Below are 27316 nucleotides of genomic sequence, written 5' to 3'. Positions count from 1 at the left end.
AAAACAACAAGAGAAAGAAAGTGTCCAAAAATCGTAGGTCAAAATAAGTGCTGGTTCTTTTTTTTTTTTTTTGTTGGTCATGGGGCCTGAACTCTGGGCCTGGGTGCTGTCCTCAACTCTTCAGCCCAAGGCTAGCACTCTACACCTTGAGCCATAGCACCACTTCTGGCTTTTTCTGCTTCTGTGGTGCTGAGGAATCAAGCCCAGGACCTCATGCATGCAAGGCAAGTGCTCTACCACTGAGCCATCTTCCCAGCCCCGTGTTGGTTCATTTTTATGTCCATCTTTTCTTTGGGGCAAGATGATAAAAATTCTGGAAAGAAAAAAAATTATTACAGATTGGAAAGTGAGGAACAGAATGACAGAATGACCAAATGATGGCGTGAGTGTGGGAACAGAGCATGTGTTTTCACATGTAACTGTACAGTTATGGAAATGGTAACAGTGGCCAAATGCACTGAGAATCTCCAGGTTCAATACACTTCTGTAACAGTTATGTTTGCATGAATTTGTTTAATTTAGATAAAAACTTTGAGAATAACAGGCCACTATTTCTACTTTGTAGAAACTTAAATTTACAAAGTTGATATTCCAAGTCCTTGAAAGTAAAAAGGTCCAGTTTCAAATGACAAGTTGTTTTATTATTGAAAACGTGTCTGCAATATTACATTTGTGACCTGAAAAATTGAATCAAGTATAAATTTCAAATGGTGTCTTCTTCTCTGATTTTCTTTAAGTAGAGGTCTTGGGTAATAGGGCATATAAGAAAAGAAGCTAATTGGTCTAATCTTTAACAGTTAGTTGGTTTGTAAATTAATTAATTATATGTATAAGAAGCCATAAGAGGGGGCTAAATATGCTCTCTATAATTCTAGAGACCTAGGAGAGATTGACCAGGAGTTTGTAAAGTAAAAATGAAAATAAGTCATCACATCAACTAATAAAAACCTTGGTGTAATTTATTGTGCATGACTTTCACCCTAGAAATTCAGGAAACTTAAGGAAGGTTTAGACTAACCAGGATATTAATAAATGATATTATTCAAAAAAGAAAGAAGAGCAAAATTGGCTAGGGCATGCTTCAAGTGGTGAAGTACCTGCCTAACAAGCACAGGTTCTGAACGTTAAACAAGTATGCTAAGAAATAAAAAGAGATTCAAATATTTCTGGGGGAAAACTACAGTGTACTAAACATGCTAGTAGTGCTAATCTAATTTCTATAAGCTTTGGTTTTAATTGATGCGAGTGAAGAGTTTAGGATAAATAAGCAAATTATGGTATCAATAGGTGAGGAGAAATCTTGAATTTACAGCAGATTATTTTCTCTATCACCCTATTTGTATCTTGGACATTACATATATAACAAATGCAAACTATGTAATTTGTGCCATAAAAAAATAGAAAACGCTATGTAGTGGGTGTTTTTTTTTGAGAATTTTAACATCAAATACAATTTTCAAAATTTATATTCAAATTTTACTTATTTTTACTTGAACTAGCTTAGTTTATTAGGCATAATGTGATATTCGAATATAAGTATCAAATCAAGACAGTGTTTCCATATTATTAAATTTAAATATTTTTGTTAAAATATAATGATTGTACATATCTATGGGTTGATGATAACCCACGAAGGGAAGATGAGTATATTTGATGACAAAGAAAAACTGGAATTTATTATCTCTAACTCACATTACATTAGACACTCAATGGCAACCTGCACATAGAAGATCATCAGGAATATGATAGCATGGAGAAAACCTATCTTGCCATATGAGTAGATATACCTAAAAAAAAGAGGAAGACATATAAAATTGAAACTAGTGTGGGGAGAAACACAACAGGAACTACTACATACATCTTAACTCTAATACTCAAATTTAATGGATATAATTCTGCAATGAAAAAATATGACAAAGGCTTGGAATATGGCTTAGTGTTAGAGTGCTTGCCTAACATGCATGGAGCCCTGGCTTTGATTACTCAGTACCACATAAACAGAAAAAAACAAAAGTAGTGCTGTGTCTCAAGTGGTAGAGTGTTAGCCTTGAGCAAAAGAAGCTCAGAGACAGTGCCTAGGCCTTGAGTTCAAGCTCCATACACACACACACACACACACACACACACACACACACACACACACACACATACATATGGTGCAAGTGGATCTAAAGTAAGTCCCAACCATCTGTTGTCTACAAGAAACACATTCATATGACAAAAACCAACATTTTCTTAGGGTGAAAACTGCAAGAAAAACTTCCAAGCAAACAGATTCTGTAATCAGAATGGAATAATATTATTTGTACCTGTTAAAGTAAATTTAAAAATTAAACTTAGTCACAAGATATAAAGAAAGACACTTCCTCCTTCAGCAATTTTTAACATCTAATCTTGAAATTAAGGAGTTCCCAACATTTTTAAATAAACATGCTTAGGCTCAAAATGAGACACAGACTATAACACATTGATAGCTGGAGATTTCACTACCCTCTATCTATCACCCAAGCAAAAATACGACAAAGAAATCTTAGATTTAGTAGTACAATAGACAAATTGAAGCTAACCAATGTTTAAGGAACATTTCATTCAATAGCTCCACAATTCACATTCTTCTCAGCAATTTATGAAACATTCTCCAATATAGGTCATTTTTTGGGGTGGGGTCCGGTCGTGGGGGCTGAACTCTGGGCCTGGGCGCTGTTCCTCAGCTCTTCAGCTCAAGGCTAGTGCTCTACCACTTGAGCCACAGCACCACTTCTGGCTTTTTTTCTTTTTGCTTTGTGGTGCTGAGTAATCAAACCCCGGGCCTCAGGCATGCAAGGCAAGCGCTCTACCACTGAGCCACCTTCCCAGCCCCAATACAGGTCATTTTTAGGAGATAAAGTAAGTCTCAGCAAATATTAAAAATCTCCTCAATCCTAGCAGACCTTAATGAAGTAAAAATTAGAGTTTAACAATAAAAGAAACAACAGAAAACACTCACACTCATTGAAAACTGAAAAACATATTGCTATAGAAGCCATGAATCATTTGAACTAATACAAGGGTGAACCAGTAGGTTCCTAGAATTTAGTGAAAATGAAACCATAACCTACCGAATGTTTGGGTCACATCACCTCAGATCTAAGAGGGAAGTTGTAGCTATGTGCTCTTATATTAAAAAAGAAATTACAAGTAGTGAGAGCTCAAATTAATATTCTAATGTGGCAACCCAAACTCTTAGGAAAACAAGAACAAACCATACTTAATAGTAGTTCAATGAAAAAAATTTTAAAAATTATACCCCTGAAAGGAATATACTAGAAATCAGAGAAACTAGATGTAGAATAAACAAAAGAAAAACTTGATACTTTGGGATGATAGACAAATTTGATGAACCTCAAGCTAATGTGACCACATGAAGAAAAGAAATGAACCTCAAAATAATATGAGGGCTGGTTAGTGGATATCACAACAAATATATGTGAAATCCAAGACATAATAAGGGAGCACACATTGCACACATTGCTGCAAAAAACAAAAACAAAAACAAAAAAAACGAGAAAAACCTGAAAAATCAAGTAGAAATAGATGCATTCCTCCATAAGTTCAGTATGCAAAAATGAGGCCAAAGTAAATAAAGTAAACATATCTATAACAAGTAATGTAATTGAAATGACAATAAAGATTTTCAGAAATTTCCTGCTCCCAATGGATTCACAGGTATATTTCACAAGACCTTTAAAAAATATCAGTACATCCCAAACTATTCCATGAAATTGATGGAGGAATCACTACTGCATCATATCCTATTAATCTAGCATTACAATAATCCACAAACAGAAAGGCAATTAAAAAGGAGAATTTAACTATAAACCAATCTCTTTGGTGAACAGACACGAAACTCATTAATAAAATAATTATAATAAAGTTCAATGATTAATCAAGAAATTACACACAATTATCAAGTTAGTTCCATCCCAGGATTGCAAGACTGGTTAAATATATAGATAGCAATGAAGTAATTATAGCACATTTAAAGAGCCAAGGATACCAAGACATGGACACAAGAGTTTTTTCTTTCTTTCTTTCTTTTTTTTTAATGTGCTATGTGATTTCTTGCTACTTTTGTATGTTCCTGTCCCTATTGTATATCCTCTGTTGTCACTATATATGATTTTGGTACTTAGGTATTGTGTATACATTTATCTTTATTAGGAAAGGGAAGGGGAACAACAGAATGGTGAGAAAAAGAATAAAGGGGGAACCAATGTAACAGAGATATGACAAGCCAATATGTTGGAAAGAATCTGTACAACTTGGAAGGGGGGATTGAGGGGAAGGGAAAGTAGGAGGAAAATGAGGGAAGGAGTAACAAATTTGACTAGAAATGTTCTTATTACCTTACTTATGTGACCGTAACCCCTTTGTATATCTGTACATCACCTTGACAGTAAAAAAATAATAATACAAGAGTCAAGGACAAGAATCACATGAGCATCTCAATAGATGCAGAAAAACCTTTTGAGAAAATCCAAAATCTTTATTGTGAAAAGTGTTTTGGAGAATCTAGAAGAAAAGAAACATACTCTAACACATTTGATGTTATTTAAGATAAGCCTCAGCTAATGTCATATTAAATGATGAAAGGTCAAGCCATTTCCTTGAAATTAGAAAGAAGTCAGATTGTTCACTCCATCCCCTCCTATCAATATAGCACTAGGATTCTAGTCAGAGCAGTAAGGAAAGAGAAAGATATAAAAGGGTCCAAGTAGGAAAGAAGATAATAAAGTGTGTCTATATGTAGATCACACAATCCCAGATCCAAAGAACCCCAGTCTCTCCCCTCAAGCTTCCTTAGGAGTTAAATACCTTTGACACAGTAGGAGGATATAACATCAACCCCAAACCCAGTAGGTTTTCTGTATACTAACAATAATTAGATAGAGGAGGAATTCAGAGAAAAAAATCTGTTTGCAATAGCCTTAGAAGACATACATAGGAGAAAAAAAAGGAAGTAAGGTAATGAAAGATTTTTACAAGACAAATATAAAACTTGGGAGAAAAAAATTGAAAAAAAGACTCCTAGAAGTGGAAAGACCTTCCAATACCAAAGATTGGTGTAATTAATATGTTAAACATGGCTATACTGCCAAATTCAATTCAATACCCATTAATATCCCAATATTACCCTTCAATATAGAGAAAATCATCTAAAATTTCATATGGAAACACAGAAGCCTGCACATAGTCAAAGCAATGCTAGGCAAAATAAGAAATTCTTTAGGTACTGCAATAATGGAGCTCAAATTTTTCTAGAGTCAGCGACAAAAACAGTTTGGTACTGGAGGAAGCACAGAACCAAAGACAAATTAAACAAACTACAAGAGCCAGAAACAGACCTATTTTCATATGGTCATTTGATTTTTGAAAAGGTGCCCAAAATATATCTTGGGAAAAAAAGATAGCCTCTTCAATAAATGGTGTTGGGAAAACTGTACATCCATATGCAGAAGACTGAATCTATATCACTCTAAGTCACTTTAATATGAATTCCAAGTATATCAAAGACCACATGGGAAGACCTTAAAACTTCAAACTGCTACAGAAAGGAGTAAGAGAAACTATAAACCTACTGTAAGATGGAGAATTTCTAAGTAGAAATCCAGGAAAGCAGCAGACAAATAGGATTGCATAAATGGACTTGATAAATGGATTGCATAAAGAAAAAATCCTTCTGCACAGCATAGAAACAACTTAATAAGCTAAAAAGGTAGCCGACAGAAAGGAAGAAAATCTATCTCAAGTAGACATCTGATCAGATTCTAGTATCCAAAAATAGGAAATAATTGATAACCCAGTTATTAAATGGGTAAAAGAGCTATATAGAAATGTCTCAATGAAGTAAAAGTGGCCAATAAACACATATGGAAATGCTCGACATCTCCAGGTATAAAGGGAATGCAAATCAAAACAACACGAGATTCTGTATTACTCTAGTAAGAATGACTATCATGAAGAGTATGAACAACACCAGGTGAGATATGTACAACTGAGATATAAGTAAATAAATATTGAGAATTAAGTCTTGCCAATAAAAAAGGCAGTTTGAAAATTCCTAAGGAAATGAAATACTATGTAGTCACCATACCAATTTTGGGTATTTATCCAAAGGGTTATAAATCAAAAAGGAATAAAGTCACTTGCACACCCATATTTCTTGCTGTATTATTCCCATAGTGAAATTGTGGCAACAGCCCAGATGCCTGACAACAAATGAGTGAATCAAGACAATGTGTTATATGTCTCTGAGCATATGTCTGTGCACATGTGTATATGTGTATGCATATGTCTCTCTGTCTCTTTCTATAATATATTTGCACATATGTTTATGTATACTTATATATACATGCATAGATAGAAATATATCTATGTATACATGTACAAATATACACATGTGTACACATGTTAAACAATACATTGCAGATGTACATATATGTATATATATGTGTACATACATGCACACACAGAGACACCATATGTGTATGTGTATATGTATAAATAAACAATGGAATTTTATTTATCACTCAGGAAGACTATTGTGTGAAGGAAAGAGAATTTATCACAAGTTTGAAAGTGAGGAGCACAATGCCAGAATGGCCAGTGATGGTGGAGTAAGAGTGGGAACAGAGGAAAAGTTGTTAACATTTTCAGTAGAATCAAGAATGAAGTTAACAGCACAGTTATGACAACACAGTGGCCAAATACACTGGGAATCTCCAGGTTCAACACATTCCCATAGCAGTTATGTTTGCTTTAATTTGTTTGATTTAGATAACTCTGTGATGTATTAACTATTTTTCCACTTCAGATATTTTAAATTTAAATTATATAAAAGCTTATAGTCCACATCCTTCACATTGGAGAGATCAGGAGTTAAATTCTAGATCGAATGACTCTTTAGTTCATGTAAGATGACACTTTGTTACAGGCAAACTTGAATCATGTGTGAAATTCAAATGATGCCTACTTCTCTAACTCTCAACCTTTTGTAACTTGTTGATCTCTAGGCTAGTTGTCAGCATAAGGAGAGTAGATAATTGGTCTCATCTTGGTCAATAACAACAAATTAATATCTCATAAAACCTTTGTATATCTGAGGATACTTCTAATAGAAAAAGAAATCTTGGAAATAAGTGGCATATACACGGACAAGAAACAATAAAAAAGAGATGGGGCATGATCTCTATTCTTCTAGAAACTTGGGAGGCAGTCATTAAGACTTTTTTTGAGGCCATCTAAGGAGAAAACTTATGATATTATCTGCACCAATATAAGATGTGTCTTATATGCCCATCATTCCAGCAACATCAGAAGCATGATGTGTGACAAGGTCCTGGCCAACGTCAGCATAAATATGGGATTCTAATTTAAAACACAATGAAAACAAAATTGCTGGGACATGGTTGAGGTGGTAAAGTGACTGTCTAGCTAGTAAAGACCATAAGTCAATTCCTGCCTGCTAGAAAAATGAATGGGTGTACACATATCTTGGAGATAGCTCCATCTTGCTTAACGGATTAATAGGGCATAGTTTACATAAGTTTTAATTGGTGTGATACGAGAAGAATGTAGAGTAGTAAATTATGGTATCCGTGTGTTAAAGAGAACTCTGAATTTACAGGAATTCCCACATTAAATAAAATAACAAATGCAAATTTATGATATAAGTTGAAAAATTACTTCAGAACACTAAATGGTAAATTTAAATTCAAATTTTCTTAACTTTCATTATGATTAAAAAAATTTATATTTTACTTTAATCTATTTTTATTTGTTTGAACACCATTTATATATCATATACACTGTACCATAAGTCAACACATTATATAATGTATAAGGATCAAATCAGAATAGCTTGTAGTCTTTGTAATAAAATTTAAACTTAAATTGTATTGCCAGGTGCTGGTAGCTCACAATTGTTAAGTTAGCTACTCAGAAGGCTTTGATCTGAGGATCACAGTTCAAAGCTAGCTTTGACAGGAAAGTCCATTAGAATATTATCTATAATTAACCACCACAAAACACAAAACAGGAAGTGAAGCTATGGCTCAAGTGACCATTATCAATGAGAAAAAAAAATCTCAGGGACAGTGCTCAATTGCTGAGTTCTAACCTTAGCATGCGCACGTGCGCTCGCACACATGTGCACACACACACACACACACATAACAATTTGTATTGAATACAGGAATTGTGCATATTTATGGGCTGAAAATCCAACAAATCTAACAAATATTGTTGAATTCATCAAAGAAAAGAGGCTGAAGACTCCAAATGTAATGTCTTGATAAGGACAAAAATATGTTAATTTATTTTGTTGAAACAACAAACAATACTTACGGTATGGAAATTCCATACTCTAATCCCATCAGCACAATAACATTTATTGAAACTTCAAATACAGATACCCCTTAAGGAATACTTAATCCTTGTCATGATATTTCCAAATTTCTTTTTTCATTGGTATGTGTGTGTGTGTGTAGAGTGATGATTAAACTTGGGGCTACACACATACTAAGGACATGTTACTACCACTGCCCTCCATTCCTTGCCTTCTCTCATGTGTTTAAGCAATTGCTATGTTGGGGCTTGGAGTATGGCATTGTAATAAAGTGTTTGCCTTGCATGCATGAAGCCCTGGGTTCGATTCCTCAGCACCACAAAAACATAAAAAGCTAGAAGTGGAAGAAATAATCAAAATTAAATCAGAATTAAATGAATTAGAATCCAAAAAAACTATAGAAAGAATCAACAAAACAAAGAGTTGGTTCTTCGAAAAACTTAACAAAATTGACAGACCCTTAGCAAATCTTATCAGAAAAAGAAGAGAACACACCCAAATTAATAAACTCAGAGATGAGAATGGAAACATCACCATGGAAACAACCAAGATTCAGAACATTATAAGGGAATACTTCTCAAAACTTTATGCTAATAAGTTTGAGAACTTGATAGAAATGGAAATTTTCCTAGCAAATATTGACATGCCAAAACTAAACCAAGATGAGTTAAACCAGCTTAACAGGCCCATATCAAGCATTGAAATAGAAACAGCAATAAGCTACCTCCCAGCTAAGAAAAGTCCAGGACCAGATGGTTTTACAGCGGAATTTTACAAGGCCTTCAAAGCAGAGCTCACACCAATACTCCTCCAACTCTTCAATGAAATTGAAAGAGAAAGCTCACTACCAAACACATTCTATGAAGCCATCATAACCCTCATCCCAAAACCAGGCAGGGACTCATCAAAGAAAGAGAACTATAGACCCATTTCTTTGATGAACATTGATGCAAAACTTCTCAACAAAATTTTGGCTAATCGACTTCAACAATTCATCCAAAAAATCATACACCACGATCAAACAGGATTCATTTCAGGGATGCAAAGCTGGTTCAATATACGCAAATCAATTAATATTATTCATCACATCAACAGGAGCAAGAATAAGAACCACATGGTTATCTCAATAGATGCAGAAAAAGCAATTAACAAGATCCAACACCCCTTTATGATGAAGGTTTTGGAAAAATTAGGAATCCATGGAACATTCCTCAATACAATAAAGGCTGTATATGACAAACCTACAGCCAGCATTATGCTCAATGGTGAAAAACTAAAGCCACTTCCTCTTAACTCAGGAACAAGACAAGGATGCCCATTCTCTCCACTTCTCTTCAATCTAGTATTAGAATGCCTAGCTACAGCAATAAGACAAGATGCAGACATAAAGGGGATCCAAATAGGGAAAGAAGAAATAAAACTCTCCCTCTTTGCAGATGATATGATCTTGTATTTAAAGAATCCCATAGACTCCACTCCCAAATTACTCAAGCTGATTCAAAACTTTGGCAAAGTAGCAGGTTATAAAATTAACCCCCAAAAATCAATGGCTTTTCTGTATGCCAACAATGAGAAAAGTGTGGCTGAAATGAGGAAAGCAACTCCATTTGTAATAGCCCCACAAAAAATAAAATACCTAGGAATTAACTAAAGAAGTGAAGGACCTCTATGATGAAAACTTTAAAAATCTTGAAAAAGGAAATCAACACAGAACTTAAAAAATGGCAAAACCTCCCATGCTCCTGGATTGGAACGATTAACATCGTGAAAATGGCAATACTTCCCAAGGCTATCGACAAATTCAACGCAATACCTATCAAAACTCCACCCTCATTCTTCAAGGAACTAGAAGAGGCAATCCAAAAATTCATATGGAACAATAAAAGACCCCGAATAGCAAAAACGCTCCTGAATGGAAAGAACACTGCTGGAGGAATATCAATACCAAACTTCAAACTCTACTATAAAGCCATAGTAATCAAAACAGCTTGGTATTGGCATAAGAACAGACCTCAGGACCAATGGAATAGAATTGAAAACCCAGAAATGAACCTACAGACCTATAGCCATCTAATCTTCGATAAGGGAGCTAAAACAATAGAATGGAAGAAAGACAACCTCTTCAGTAAATGGTGCTGGCAAAATTGGTTAACTACATGTAGAAAACTTAAGCTAGATCCTTATATATCACCCTGCATCAGAATCAACTCCAAATGGATCAAAGACCTTGAACTCAAAGCAGACACTCTGAAAACATTACAGGATGGAATAGGAGAAACCCTAGGTCTCCTTGGCTCAGGCCGAAATTTTCTGAATAGAGACCCGGAAACACAACAAATCAAAGAAAGGTTGGACAAATGGGATTGCATAAAGTTGCAGAGCTTCTGCAGGGCAAATGACATAGCTAGCAAGATCAATAGAAAGCCCACGGATTGGGAGAAGATCTTTACTAGCCATACAATGGACAAGGGTCTCATATCTAAAATATACTTGGAACTCAAAAAATTAAATCCCCCAACAACAAATCCTCAAAGAAACAACTGCCCAATAAATAAGTGGGCGAAAGACTTAAAGAGAAACTTCTCTGAAGAAGAAAGAAGGATGGCCAATAGACACATGAAGAAATGTTCAACATCCCTAACCATAAAAGAAATGCAAATCAAAACAACATTGAGATATCACCTCACTCCAGTTAGAACGGCAAAAATCAAGAACTCTAACAACAACAGATGCTGGAGGGGATGTGGACAGAAAGGAACCTTACTTCATTGTTGGTGGGAATGTAAACTTGTTCAACCACTTTGGAAAGCAGTATGGAGGTTCCTCAAAAGACTTCACATAGAGCTCCCCTATGACCCAGCAATCCCACTTTTTGGCATTTACCCTAATGTTTACAAACAAGACCACACTAAAGCTACCAGCACAACTATGTTTATTGCAGCATTATTTACCATAGCTAAGATATGGAACCAACCCAGATGCCCCTCAGTAGATGAATGGATCAAGAAAATGTGGTATATATACACAATGGAATTCTATGCCTCCATCAGAAAGAATGACATTGCCCCATTTGTTAGGAAATGGAAAAACTTGGAAAAAATTATATTAAGTGAAGTAAGCCAGGCCCAAAGAAACGTAGGTCCCATGGTTTCCCTTATTTGTAATATCTAGTATATGTATGAGTCAAGCGGAAAAGGTCAGATAATGTGATGTCAGGAAAATGAACCCTTAGATGTGTATTTTAATGTTTTTTTTCTTTCATGCATGTGTTTCTAACGCATTTATAAGATTATCTCTTTGTTGCTTTGTATGTCCCTCCCCCACAGTATACCCCTGCTTTCACTATATTTGATGTCAGTATAACTTGTGGAGGAGATGGGGAAAAACTAGTTGTTTAAGGATACAGGTGGACCTGTTGCAACAATGAGAAGTACAAGTTGTCATTTCCAAAACGATCTTTACAACGTTGGTGTGGGGGGGGGCGAAGGGGGGGCAGGAGAAGGATTGGGATTGGGGGGGAGGGGGGAGGCTGGGAAGGGATGTGAAGGGTAAACAAAGGAGGAGGCTGCAATGCTTGGTAAGAAATGTACGCATTATCCTGCCCATGTAACTGTAACTCCTCTGTACAGTACGTTCACAAATAAAGTTAAATTAAATTTAAAAAAAAAAAAAGCTAGAAGTGGTGCTGTGGCTCAAGTGGTAGAGTGCTTGCCTTGAGCACAGAGAGGCTCAAGGACAGTTCCCAGGACCTGAGTTCAAGCTCCTGGACCGGCAAAAAAAATGCTATGTTACTTTATTTGGAATATTATAAAAAGCTTAGAGCTTCAGAACAAGTGAAAACTCTCTCTTTGTAGGGCAATATAGGAAACGGAGCTATGGAAACAGATAATAATAATAATAATACTATTACTAGTATTAGGATTTTGATGTCAAAGACATCAAGGACTTATTTTCTGGTTTTAGTTAAGAAGTGAAAAGGGTTTATAATAGGAGTTTACTACTCATCATTTTGTCAATTTTGATAACATATATTAATTAAAATATGTGAAATTATATATTTGTATTTTTATCTATAATGATATATCAATGATTTTTCTAAAAAAGCTTAAAAGATACCTAATTGCAGAATGAAGCATGAGTATCTTATTAAAAGAACAGGCCAGAGTAAATAACAAAAAGTGTATTTCCAGGGCTTGGAAGGTGGCTCAGTGGTAGAGCGCTTGCTTTGCAGGCATGAGGCCCTGGGTTCGATTCCTTAGCACCACATAAACAAAAAGAAAAAAGCCGGAAGCGGTCCTGTGGCTCAAGTGGTAGAGCACTAGCCTTGAGCTGAAGAGCTGAGGGACAGCGCTCAGGCCCAGAGTTCAGGCCCCACGACCGGACCCAAAAAAAACCAAAAAAACAAAAAGTATATTTCCAAAGCAATATGGATCTGCTAGAAATTTCACAGAGGAGAACAAAGGTAGAGAAAAGCAAATGAAAAGTGAGTGAAACAGAGGGACAAAAGAAAAGAAAGAAAAGGAAAAATAAAAAACAAGAAAGTGTGTACAAAACTTGCAGGTAGAAAACAAGTGCTGGTGTTGTATGGCAATTCAGTCACCAAAAACACAGAAGCCACATTTTGAGAGGTCGAATTGGGAGTCTTTATTAGAAAGTCAGCGACTACAGGTGAACTTCTGTCTCCAAGACCTGCAGCCCTGAACAGAGCTTGGATAAAGCTTTTAAAACAATAATGACATATTAAGGGTGGTGGACCCAACCCAACAAAAGAAGACCATATAGGGAAATACTCAGGAGTTGAGAAAAGCAGACCAGTTAGGGAAAAACTCAAAAGCTAGCAAAACCTTCCATATAAGGGAACAGTCAGAGGTGAGCATTCTCTGTAGTAAAGCTTTCCTGGGGCTAACCCACATAACATCTGCAATTCTCACCTGTAGCCCTTTTTGGGCTGGGTAAAAAGCCCTCACCAGTCAAACAAGACACCAGGATGGCTGTGAGGACAAGGCATGTTACTTTAGACCCAGTATCCTTTTTCCACTGGCTTCTTGTCAAACACATCTTTTCCTTTGGGGCACAAAAGTGGAGGCGTGAGGTTGGGAGTGGGAAATGAGTTGATAACATATTCCTCAGATCCAATGGGGAAGATCATAGCTCAGTTATGATAACAATTCAGTAGCCAGATAGTCTGAGAATCTCCAGGTTCAATACACTCTCTTAGCAGTTATGTTTGCATTATATTGTTTGATTAAGATTGCAACTCTGTGAAGTCTTAAAGCATTTTAATTCTCAGAAAACTGGAATTTAGAAAGGTTACATTCCAAGGCCTTGATAATGGAAAGATCATGATTACCATTATATATTGTCTTGTTCTTGATGTTGTTGAAAATGTTACATTTTGTTATACAAAAACCTGAATCAAATGTGAAGTTCAGACAATGCCTTCTATAATTTTCATCCCTTTACAACACCAGCCTAATGTGATTCGCTGTCTAATCAACTTTCTCTTGTGTTATGATTCTCAAACTGAGCCAGGTAAATTAAGTCTTTCAGACTTGTAGCAAGTTCTCTTCCATTATTTGCATTTGAAAGCCATTTTCTCTAGTATAATGACACCTTCCTTTTTCCTACCTACCTAAACTAGGAGGCTTTATCCAAACTTGTAACTTTATACTCATCCTTTGTGATGAATACAAATATTAAGTTGGCACACTGTCAGCTGTCAAAGATCCAGTTATATATATATTTATTTATTTATTGTAAAGATACTGTACAGTTACATGAGTAAGGTAATGAGTACATTTCCTATCGAGTGTTGTTACCCCCTCCTTTGCTTTTCCCCTACCATCCCTTCCCTCACCATCGCCCCAGCTCTTCCCTCCCCCTCAAAAGTTGTAAAATTTGTTTTCAACATATTTTCTTGTACATCTCATTGTTACAATGGGTCATCCTATATCCTTATTTCAGCATTTTGTTATTTCTCTTCCCTTCCCCAAATTAGAAAATAGTATATACAAGATGCAGGGCACAGGAATCAAATACTGTGAAAACAAGGGGTTATGGTGGGGGCGGAGAACATAAAAAAGAAACAAAAAAATCACAGAGTACAAGCCGGGCACTGGTAGCTCATGCCTTTAATCCTAGCTACTCTAGCTATTCAGGTGGCTGAGATCTGAATATCCCGGTTCAAAGCGAGTTTGGCAGGAAAGTCCGTGAGACTCTTATCTCCAATAAACCACTCAGAAAATCAGAATTGGCACTGTGGCTCAAATGGTAGAGCACTAGCCTTGAGCTGAAGAGCTGAGGGACAGCGCCCAGGCCCAGAGTTCAAGCCCCAGGACTGACAAAAAAAATCATATAGTACATTATAAGTACATTAAAACAACAGCAAGAAAGATAAAACCTCTAGGTCTTTAGTTCGATAATTAGTACCCACTGCTCTCTGCATTCTAATTGCCTAGACACTGAGTCTCTTCTCTTTGTTGTCTGCTAAATCAATGGCCAACTACTTGGTACCATTCCCTCACTATTAGCATTTCTTTTTTTTTTTTTTTAAACGTTTTTAAATTGTAGAAATACCGTACAGAGGGATTACATTTGCATGAGCAAGGTAATGAGTACATTTTCTATCAAGCATTGTTGCCTCCTCCTTTGTTTTTCCCCTACCATCCCTTCCCTCCCACCTCCACAAACCTCCCCTTCCCCCTCACGGAAGTTGTAAAGTTTGTTTCTTAAGCATTTCTAAACCTCACCATTTTCTCCTTACTATCAAACTTTAAGGGTTTTTTTTTTTTTTGTGAATGTTTTATTTAAGTTTAAAAATACCTCAATTTCAGAATTTCCTATTGATAGTTTTTCAGGTTCCCTAAACTGTCTTCCTCCAGATGATCTAAATAATAATGACATTTTCGTTTGTACAAGACAAACTTCTAAGCACATTCTTTCATGCTATGTTTTCTCTCCTCTCTTACATTTATTTAATGGACTGCTATTTCTGTACCTGGGCTTTCCCCATGTTAGTTAATTATTGCTGAGTAACTATAACTCATGTCCGACTCTTCCATGTTGGTCAAGTGATTCTTCCCCTCTGTTACCCCATTTTTCAACTCTAATATCTGGAATAGCCAAGGATAAGTAGATCTCTCCATGATGACATTATGCTGATAAAAGGGCTGAAAGTTATGCATGGCACATAATAGTCTCAGACATCTAAGAGATCAAGCCTTGGTTTGTTTCTTTTCAGTCCCATAGATCATGTAGGAAGAGACTTCAGATTATAAGCAATGGTGACTTTTATTAAATGGTACTTATGGTTATAATTTATTAAGCTCTCTTACCACAATTTACTGGTAAGAAATCCAAGTGGATTTTTACTATTGTTCTGTTTCCTAATGAGAATCTTTCTGTATTAAATTCCTGTGTACTAGTTATTCTAAGTAAGAGCTTACTTTATAATGAGTGCATAATTGCAAATTATATAATTGGATTATATCGCCTCTCATTTATTACATGCCTCTTCCCCCTTTCCCTTCTCTTTCTACACCCTTAATTGTCTCTGTTCTATTGTCATGTCTTTCTTTCCTTATGCATTAATCTCAGTTGTCTCGGACTTTAAATTAAGTTGATTCACTTCAAAATTTCTAGTCAAGTAAATTCCCTGTATAAAGCAAGCAAAATAATTGAAACGATATAGTTTTCAGAAAATCTGCTTACATATTTTCCCTGACATTGAGCACTACCCAATATACCTTGATACCTTGATACCTTCCCCCTCTCCTCACTTGTGAGTCTGAAACTGTGATTTGTACTCTTAGTCTTAACCATTTCCCACATTTGGTATGTGCATTTTTCTCTCTACCACAAATCACCTTTGATTCATTTAATTTAAGTCAATGCTCTTGAAAATATCAAGTTTAAATTACACATTCTCCTTCCCTCTTTCTGAAGTGAATTTTTCTGTCAACTTTGCCCTCCAAAGTATACTGTACTCAAAAATGTCTTAAAATGATCATTTTCTCCATTTTAATATACCTGGTAGTAATGGAGTTCAAATCTTAGGAATTATCTGGCTAGGACAGAAAATTCTTGCCTTCTCGTTTGAGCCATAATAGCATCCACTTTTGTGCTTTTGTTCTTTTTCAAGTAAGATCTCATTATTCGTGTGTGTGTGTGTGTGTGTGTGTGTGTGTGTGTGTGTAGTCATCACTTTAGGACATACATGGACCTGTGCAAGACCTCTGCTTAATAGAATATATTGTAAATCATACATAATTTATACATTCTAAGACCAGTAGAAAAGAAGAAAAATTGAAATGAAGAAATTATGTTAATAATTGTCCTTTAGCCTAATTTACTACAAATATCTTTTCAATCTATAATTAAGATAAAAGTATTAATAACTTTATACTATGTACACAAACTCTGGATTCAAGAGTGGATTTTATTACTTGTATCCCTTTTCACAAAAGCATCATTTAAAATTCTTATCAACAACTGCTATATCTTTAGAATTCTAGGCTTCTTGTAAAATAGAGTGAATTACTAACTGTGATAAGATATATCAAATTCTACCTTTTTACAGAAGCCAACTCAGACAAGAAAGTCTGCGAAATTCTTAGATCCAATAAGCCACTAAAAAGCCAGAAATGGAGCTGGGGATCAAGTGAGTGGTAGAGTGCTAATTATAAACAAAAAGCTCAGGGACAGCACACAAATCCTGGGTTCAAACCGCAGGACTGTAATGCATACGTGTGTATGTGTGTGTATGTGCGTGCGTGCACGCACATACACACACACACACACACACACACAGAGGAAGTTATTGGGCTATGTAAAAAAATCACTACCACAAAATTCTACACTTCTTCTATGTATGAATCTCAAGCTCATTATTTGATGTAGGCAAAATATTTCCCCTTGCTCTGTCCTGTCCTATCCCTCTCCTTTATTTTCCTTTATGTTTTCTCTTGTCTGGTTATCTTGTTTTCTATTCTCTGTCTCTTTCATTCCTGCTCTCCCTCTTTCCTTCCTTCCTTCCTTCCCTCCTTCCTGCCGTCCTTCCTTCCTTCCTTCCTTCCTTCCTTCCTTCCTTCCTTCCTTCCTCCCTCCCTCCCTCCCTCCCTTCCTTCTTTCCTCCCTCCCTTCCTTCTTTCTTGTTTGAGCAGGATCATGCTGGGTAACATATGCTGGCCTTGAAATCATGAATATCCTATCTTCAGTATCAGATATAGGTGAATAATTACTATGTAAAATAATACCTGGTGGTGTTCTGAAGTCTTAGTTGAGGTATTTAGATTATTCAAAGGCAATATCAGAACGGTGTGTACACTAAAAAAGCAGTATTTTATGTATGAATTTAATTGGCTCTGATTGATTGTCATGAAATTAATAGATGGCATCAGTCATTTGATTCAGCACAAATGAAATAATAAAAGACAAATATATATGAACATAAAATGGAAGAGGGTGTGTAGGTTACTTGTTTCCAAAAATAAAAATTATTAAATTTTTCCAAGGCCACTTAGATTGTATTCCTGGGAGATTTTGTGAATGTTCTTCACCTGTTGGGTAACATTATGACTGATAATCTTTTCAGATTATGAATAAACACTTTGTACTCTACATAGGTACTTTTGTTAATATTTACTTTGTAAACGGTGGCCTGTTTGCAGGAATATAAATAGTTGCTTAGAAAGCACCCTAACTGCTCCACAGCAAAATGAAGTTCCTTCTGTTGCTTTCAGCCATTGGGCTCTGCTGGGCTCAGTATAACCCAAATGTTCAACAGGGACGGACAGCGATGGTCCACCTGTTTGAGTGGCGCTGGGTTGACATTGCTAAGGAATGTGAGAGGTACTTAGCTCCTAAGGGCTTTGCAGGGGTGCAGGTGAGTGCTGTGCATAGTGGATGTTGCAAACTTTATTCTGTTTATAGAAGTTGGTACTCTACCCACTTTTAGTGAGCTAGATCACCATGTTACTTTACTTGTGAGTACTCTAAGAGGATTTTCTGAGGAAGAAAACATTCAGTCTTTTCCTTAATTTAATATTTTGTTTTAAGACATGAACAGGGCATGTTTAATATGCAATGTGCATTTCTAAGTTCTTAGAGAGTAGGGACCTGCATATACGGGGATTCAGAAAGGATTTCAGATTATCAGGTAAATTTTAGAGCATCAAATGCTATTAAAAAAGAAGCCATAATCAGGATTTGTTAATGTTGTTTTAATTATAGGTCTCCCCACCAAATGAAAACATTGTAGTCAACAGCCCTTTTAGACCATGGTGGGAAAGATACCAACCCATCAGCTACAAAATCTGCACAAGATCTGGAAACGAAGATGAATTCAGAGACATGGTGAAAAGGTGTAACAATGTTGGAGTAAGTGGATTTGAGATTTCTTCAGAACTCTGATGCAGGAAAGATTTTATCTACTCTTTGTACATTATTTTTCTATTTATTTGTTTTTTCCAATTTTAATCATATTTTATAACTAAAAATGAATGATTTCCTTCTGTGCTTTTATCTACTAAAGTGAAGGCAATTTAATTTAAAGTTGACTTCAATTAAAATTGATCATTGTGTTTGAGCCCTTTAGATACATCCATTTTCTTATATTCTGTGGTGGATTTAGCCAATCTAGTTACAATCATTGTTGTCAGTTTAATGTGGTTTGTGAGTCCAAATATAATTCCCAAGTTTCCTTCCTTATATTGCTATAATGGTAAATAATTATTTGCCCTCCAACGAGGATCGTGAGAAGGGACTTATTGGTCTCTCTACAGCTGATAAGATAAGAGGCTTAGTGCTTCCATCTGCTTTTTACATGATGATGTTCAACAATCATGGGTCTTTCTGTCAGTAGTGATAGTTGCCTGCCCCAAAATAGCACTTTTCATTTCCTTATAGTTATGGTACCTCTGACTTTTCTCTGTTCATCAGTGATGGAGGTATCTGACTAACTAGCTAGAATGGTTTTAGGACTTCATTTCACATTACTTCCGTCTCTTTGGAATAACCAAAGAATATTTTGGAGGATTATTGACATCCTGCTTGATTTGATTCTAGAAAGCCTTAGCTTTATGCCTCAAGTGAAGCTGAAATCTCTTTGTTTCAGGTCCGTATTTACGTGGATGCTGTAATTAATCACATGTGTGGTTCAGGGGGTGGTTCAGGAACAAGCAGCACTTGTGGAAGCTACTACAACGCTAAGAACAGAGATTTTCCTGCAGTTCCATACTCTGGCTGGGATTTCAATGATGGGAAATGTAAATCTCATGATGGGGGGATTAATAACTATGGCAATGCTGAGGAGGTAAGTCTGCTGATTTTTTTTTTAAATTTTATTTTATTTTATTTGAGAACATACTGTACAGAGGGGTTACAATTACATGGGCAGGATAATGCGTACATTTCTTACCAAGCATTGCAGCCTCCTCCTTTGTTTACCCTTCACCTCCCTTCCCAGCCTCCCCGCTCCCCCCATCCCAATCCTTCTCCTTCCCCCCCTTCCCCTCCCTCCCCCCAGTCTGCTGATTTTTTTAATAATCATAGTAAATAACTCTGTAGGTCTTGAGTAATGCAGGTTTAATTGATTGAATATTATTTGGAACACTATATATCATTTGGCAATTATGCTAGCAGAATGCATGGTATTCAACTAAGAGTTCCTATGAATATTCACAAGCTTCTTGCATGTTCTGGGATTTAATGGGACAGCGTTTGCTATCCTGCACCACACACAAACACATACATGCATGTATGTATGCATGCTCCCACATGGATTCAAATATATGCAAAGAAGAAACTTACCTGTGATAGAATGTCATTATAGCTAATGCACCTTATAAAATCATGATGGAAGGACCAGTAAGTGAATACTGTTGAATAAGTGAAGGAATAAATAATGAAATCAGTTCTTGTTGGAGAGATGATGTTTTATTGAAACCTGCACCATTTTTACTCCAGGTCAGAAATTGCAATCTGGTTGGTCTTCTTGATCTTGCACTTGAGAAAGATTACGTTCGGACCAAGGTTGCAGACTACATGAACCATCTCATTGGCATTGGAGTAGCAGGGTTCAGGCTGGATGCGGCTAAGCACATGTGGCCTGGAGACATCAAGGCGGTTTTGAACAAGCTGAATAATTTGAACACCCAGTGGTTCCCTGCAGGGAGCAGACCTTTTATTTACCAGGAGGTACAGCAATCTATACATCTTCGTAAACATCCATGTCAGAAAAGTAGTAACAGACATACATAAATATGCTTTGTGGGGGGCTAATGTTTGAATCTCTGTGTAAAGCAACAATTCTTTCATTGTCTTTTATTACTAGAAAGCACATAAATTCCTTCTATTGGTCTTGTTTGTGGAACTACAATCTTTACCATTTCAATTCCAAATCTCCAGATATTATCATGGAAGCCTGAAAAATAATACAGCTGTATGAGTTTCAAGCCAGTCGTAGTTTGGATTTGGCTAAAGCACTATTAGCTATGAATTTGTTCCCCAAAGAGTTAACCTTTCTGTGGAAGAATACCCCCATGTGCACACTCCTTCCTGGGTGGCTTTGGAGAATGAAGGTATTGAACAATTATAAAGGAATAAGAACTGTAATTGACTTGACAGTAAATGTCATTCTCTTTATGTCCGTTATTATTGTTATGATATGTATACAAGATTCTTTTAGGTCAACATTGTCAGTCACCAGATCTCCATTTCATCAGGCTCCTTTCAATACTCTGCCACACAGTTTATGAGAAATCAAAAATGGATATCAAGAAAAGCTTTTCTACTAGATCACTGATATGTTAAAGTTGTTTTTTTTTTGCTGATATACACTTTTATCCATTTAATATTTTAACTTTTGCTAGGAAAACCTGTTTTGCTCTCAATTCCTTATGTTTCCTCTAGGTCATTGACCTGGGAGGGGAAGCTATTTCGAGCAGTGAGTACTTTGGAAATGGCCGTGTGACAGAATTCAAATTTGGTGCCAAGCTGGGCACAGTGATCCGCAAGTGGAATGGAGAGAAGATGTCTTACTTAAAGTAAGCATAATTTCATTCTTCATTGGAGTTACTTTACAGCTTTGGTGTCATATTAGAGACAATTATGTAGATTGATAACAATGCTGTTGTTCATTGGCCCTTAGTTAAACCCCATTTCATTACTATGTCAATCATCAGAAATATTTTTGAAGGTTTTTATCTCCGTATGATGGAAGTATTCAAAATTTCATTCTGTGCTCATATTTACTGTTTTTGATTTCATATTTTTAAATTTACAAAAATTTCTTCAGATAATTGAACAAAGTAGTTTCACTTCATGTTGTTAGTTATGAAGAGAATGTAGACTGGTCTCATTGGTATCTCTCCCAAGCCACCGTGTAGTCCTTTAAAACAAGATATTGTTAATTACATTCTAGTACTGTTAACCACCAGAATATAGTAAAATCATACTTAAATCTATTCATTAGCACATTAGTTTGATATAATAAAGTCTTATTTTATAATATCTATTATTGATGTCTTACACATTGTGTTATATATTTTTGATTTTTCCAGAATTGTCTCAATTTTAATGAACTCACACAACTATGAATTTTATTCTAATGATAAAATACTTATTCACAGAAATAAACATTCACACAACCATTCATAAAGGCATAGAATATGTATATATATTAGTTCAGGTACACACACACACACACACACACACACACACACGCACACGAATACCCACTGTCAAAATCATCTTGTATCCTTTTCATTAGGAACTATTGCTGAGTATAGTTTGAAAACAGACATTCATATTCCTTCATGTATTTTAATGGAGCAAACATATGTATGTTATTCTATTTTAAATAGGAACTGGGGAGAAGGCTGGGGCTTCATGCCCTCTGACAGAGCCCTGGTCTTTGTGGACAACCATGACAATCAGCGAGGACACGGGGCTGGAGGAGCATCCATCCTTACATTCTGGGATGCCAGGTAGGAAACCATGTTCTCCACTCTCCACTCTTATGAACCTGGCTTTAGACATGATCATGTGCATCCTCCTACCTTCCATTAAACATCATGCTGTAACTTTCAGGATGTACAAAATGGCTGTTGGATTCATGCTTGCTCATCCTTATGGCTTTACGCGAGTAATGTCCAGCTATCGTTGGGACAGAAACTTTCAGAATGGAAAAGTAAGTTTTACAACTATGTACACATCTTTCTCTGTACTCCACTGTGGTGACTACATTGTGTGTTGATCAAGTGTCTATTTAAATATGAACATTATGAATGGCATTCATTTAGTAATGTAAAAATTATGAAAGATCCAAATTCTAACTTCCTTTTTGTCATGGAAGTAAAAAGCTAATAAAATACAACTGATATTAGTTAGGGAAACATATTTAATCATTATCACATACATTTACTTCATTTTTTCAAGCAACGAAATGAAGCCTCTCTTTACAGATGAAGTCACTAAGGCACAGAAAGTTACATTGATTCAATTTTAAATGAAATGGATTTGAATCATGTGCATTAATTCTAGTAATCCAAATTGTAATTCTCTTCTCATTCCTGTGACATTGATCTATTTATAGTGGTAGTAGGAAAGAAAACTTTAGGAAAAAACTTACTACAGTTTTGGAAAACTGTCCCTACAGAACAAGAATTCATAAAGATGATACTCAGTAAAGAAATATAAACAGACTAGAATATTTGAATTCTAACCAAAGACACAGCAGGGACATATATAACAAATGTGTCTGGGTTTGGAATAGTGGAAAGGAAGAGCCTAGCTTGCACATGCCTATTTTAATGTCAATTTTGTGTTCTCTAATTAAGGATGTCAATGACTGGATTGGGCCTCCCAACAATAATGGAGCTACTAAAGAAGTCACTATTAACCCTGACACCACCTGTGGCAATGGCTGGGTCTGTGAACATCGCTGGCGTCAAATCAGGTTGGGAATGTTTATTTACCTAGTGATACTCCTGGACAGGGACCTTCCCTAATCTAATGCTTGATTTCATCTCCTGAAGCTGAAGGATGCAGCATTTCATGTGATCTTGTACTTGTAGGAATATGGTTGCCTTTCGAAATGTTGTGGATGGCCAGGTTTTTACCAACTGGTGGGATAATGGAAGCAACCAAGTAGCTTTTGGAAGAGGAAACAGAGGATTCATTGTCTTTAACAATGATGACTGGTAAGTAGCTACCAATAAGAAGTCATCTTTATATTTTTTTCCAATTTTTGGGTGTATATGTAGTGATCTAGAGAGTTTCACTGTGATACTTTGTCCCATACATAATAAAAGAGATAGCATCCTCTAACATTGGCTTTTTTTTGGGTGAGAGAATGAAAATAAATTCAGAAGATCAGATTTATTTTCTAAAGTATATACATATTCATACAAATATTAAATTGTTTCTTCTTTTAGTTCAAATTATTCTTGTCATCATAGAATTAGTTTTTTTGTGTTTTCTATAAATATTAGAAATCGAAAACTAAATCCTTATTTTCATGGAAGCAGAAATAAAGCAAAATTAAAATAAAGAAATAGATAGATGTATACTATATAATTATTTATATATTGTTATGTAATGGTCGTGTTCCCTTTGAATGTTTCCTCTCAATTTTTTCTACTTTCATTGTTTATACTAAAGAGCCATCAACTCCTTAACTATCACCACAGATGATAGTTCTTTACAGTTCACAGTTGCTACATCTTTAGTACAAACATTGTCCTCATAAATCTTACATATCCATTGTATACCTCTCTGTGTTTCGGTGTTCTATATCTTGATTCCTTATGTGCTTGGAATTCCCCATCACAAAGTTTAGCTGTTTATTTCTTTTAGAGGTAACCTGTTCTTTTTCATTTCTTTGTGCTGATTTTTTTTTCGTGAGATTCCTTTTTTTTTTTATTGTGAAAATACTGTAGAGAGGGGTTACAATTACATGGGCAAGATAATGAGTACATTTCTTATCAAGCATTGTAGCCTCCTCCTTTGTTTCCCCTTCTCATCCCTTCCCATCCTCCCCTTGCCCCCCCACCCAATCCTCCCCGCCCCCCACCCCCTACCAAAGTTGTAAAGTTCAGTTTTTGAGATAAAGACTTGTGCATCTCATTGTTGTAATGGGTCCTCCTGTATCCCTATTTAAACGATTTGTTTTTCCCCTTCCCCTCCACAAATTATACCAACATCAAATACAGTGAAAGCAGGGGTTATGCTGTGGGAGAGGGACATACAAAGCAACAAAGAAATAATCTTATAAATGTGTTAGAAACAATCGCATGAAAGAAAAAAAACATTTGAGTACATATGTTAAATATTAAACTTTATCTTACAGGTCATTGTCAACAACTTTGCAAACTGGCCTTCCTGGTGGGACCTATTGTGATGTCATTTCTGGAGATAAAGTCAATGGCGGTTGCACCGGAATCAGAATCTCTGTTGGTAATGATGGCAGAGCTCACTTTTCCATCAGCAACTCTGCTGAGGACCCATTTATTGCCATTCATGCAGAATCTAAATTATAAAATGCAAATTAAACCCTTATGAACAATATTCAAGTGTTCCTGTATACTTTGTTTATTCTTTTCTTTTAAAAAATATTTTAAGGCCGGGCGATGGTGGCTCATGCCTGTAATCCTAGCTACTCAGGAGGCTGAGATCTGAGGATCGCGGTTCAAAGCCAGCCCGGGCAGAAGAGACCATGAGACTCTTATCTCCAATAAACCACCAGAAAACCGGAAGTGGCGCTGTAGCTCAAGTGGTAGAGTGCTTGTCTTGAGCTGAAGAGCTGAGGGACAGTGCCCAGGCCCAGAGTTCAGGCCCCACGACTGACAAAAAAAAAAAAAAAAATTAAGTATTTGTACAATTTAACATATGAGCTTGTGAGTACAATACATTTTGATGAATATTACTCTTCATCATCCCCCCCAAATTTTTCCTACAATATTCATCATCTGGGATTCGGACTTCTTCACTCCATTTCTAAACTTTTACAAAATATTTAGGGGAAACACTAGTGCTTCTTTGTAACAGCCAAAACTTTTTGAGTAAAATTCCAGAAACAAATCAAAGAAAGAATTGATAGATGGGACTACATCAAATTTAAAAGTTCCTTCATGGCAAAAGATATAGCTAACAAACTGAATAGAAAGATCACAAAATGGGACAAGATTTTACCAAACTATCCAATAGACAATGACCCATTATCCAAAATATACTTAGAGCTTAAAAAATTAAACCCACAATAATCAATTCCCAAAGAAACAACAACCCTATTAATATTTGGGCTAATGACTTAAAGAGATACTTCTCAGAAGAAAATGTAAATATAGCCAAAAGATATATCTCAGTCTGCAAAGCTGGGGGAAGGGAAGGAGGGGAAAATGGGAAAGAATGGGAAAGGGAAACAAAGGAGGAGGCAACAATGCTTGATAAGAAATGTACTCATGGGACTGGGAAGGTGGCTCAGTGGTAGAGCACTTGCCTTGCATGCATGAGACCATGGGTTCGATTCCTCAGCACCACATAAGTAAAAAGAAAAAAGCCGGAAGTGGCGCTGTAGCTCAAGTGGTAGAGTGCTAGCCTTGAGCTGAAGAGCTGAAGAGCCCAGGCCCAGAGTTCTGGTCCCATGACTGCCCCCGCCCCCCCAGCACCAAAAAAATAAAATAAGGGAAACCATGGGACCTATGTTGCTTTGGGCTTGGCTTACTTCACTTAATACATTTTTTTCCAAGCCTTTTCATTTCCAAACAAATGAGGCAATGTCATTCTTTCTGATGGAGGCATAAAATTCCATTGTGTATATATACCACATTTTCTTGATCCATTCATCTACTGAGGGGCTTCTGGGTTGGTTCCATATCTTAGCTATAGTAAATAATGCTGCAATAAACATAGTCGTGCTGGTAGCTTTAGTGTGGTCTTGTTTGTGAACATTTGGGTAAATGCCCAAAAGTGGGATTGCTGGGTCATAGGGGAGCTCTATGTGGAGTCTTTTGAGGAACCTCCATACTGCTTTCCAAAGTGGTTGAACAAGTTTACACTCCCACCAACAATGAAGTAAGTAAGGTTCCCTTCTGTCCACATCCCATCCAGAATCTGCTGTTATTAGAATTCTTGATTTTTGCCATTCTAACTGGGGTGAGGTGGTATCTCAGTGTTGTTTTGATTTGCATTTCTTTTATGGCTAGGGATGTTGAGCATTTCTTCATGTGTCTATTGGCCATCCTTCTTTCCTCTTCAGAGAAGTTTCTCTTTAAGTCTTTAACCCACTTATTTATTGGGCAGTTGTTTCTTTGAAGGGTTGTTGTAGGGGGATTTAATTTTTTGATTTCTAGGTATATTTCAGATATGAGACCCTTGTGTGATATATGGCTAGTGACGACCTTCTTCCAATCCGTGGGCTTTCTATTGATCTTGCTATCTATGTCCTTTGCCATGCAGAAGCTCTGCAATTTCCTGCAATCCCATTTGTCCAACCTTTCTTTGATTTGTTGTGTTTCTGGGTCTCTATTAAGAAAATTTCCGGGCTGCGGGTTTAGTCCAGCGGAATGGCGCCCGCCTGGCTCGTGCAAGGCCCTGGGTTCGGTTCTCAGCCCTAGAAAAATAAAGAAAAAAGAAAATTTCAGCTTGTGCCAAGAGACCTAGGGTTTCTCCTATTCCATCCTGTAATGTTTTCAGAGTGTCTGCTTTGACTCCGAGGTCTTTGATCTATTTGGAGTTGATTCTTGTGCAGGGTGATATATAAGGATCTAGCTTTAGTTTTCCAAAAGTAGTTAACCAATTTTGTCAGCACCATTTACTGAAGAGGCTGTCTTTCTTCCATTGTATTTTTTTTTAGCTCCCTTATCGAAGATTAGATGGCTATAGGTCTGTAGGTTCATTTCTGGGTTTTCAATTCTATTCCATTGGTCCTGA

At 36.3% G+C, this 27316-nt stretch overlaps 1 protein-coding gene across 1 annotated transcript; it reads left to right on the top strand.

Moving 5' to 3' along the window:
* Positions 1-18087: 18087 nt before the first annotated feature.
* Positions 18088-24952, top strand: LOC122111083 (pancreatic alpha-amylase-like). The gene is made up of 10 exons (XM_042683800.1): positions 18088-18269; positions 18617-18763; positions 19500-19697; positions 20351-20581; positions 21296-21429; positions 22249-22371; positions 22475-22574; positions 23224-23342; positions 23461-23586; positions 24735-24952. Exons 1-10 carry the CDS (start codon positions 18102-18104, stop codon positions 24922-24924), a joined length of 1536 nt encoding a protein of 511 aa, XP_042539734.1. The 5' UTR covers positions 18088-18101; the 3' UTR covers positions 24925-24952.
* The last annotated feature ends 2364 nt before the right edge of the window (positions 24953-27316 follow it).

Source organism: Dipodomys spectabilis, unplaced genomic scaffold, assembly GCF_019054845.1.
Source record: "Dipodomys spectabilis isolate Male_0828 unplaced genomic scaffold, ASM1905484v1 ptg000002l, whole genome shotgun sequence".
Lineage (NCBI taxonomy): Eukaryota > Metazoa > Chordata > Mammalia > Rodentia > Heteromyidae > Dipodomys > Dipodomys spectabilis.
The sequence above is the reverse complement of the archived record's forward strand: the minus strand, read 5'-3'. Positions and strand labels throughout refer to the sequence as shown.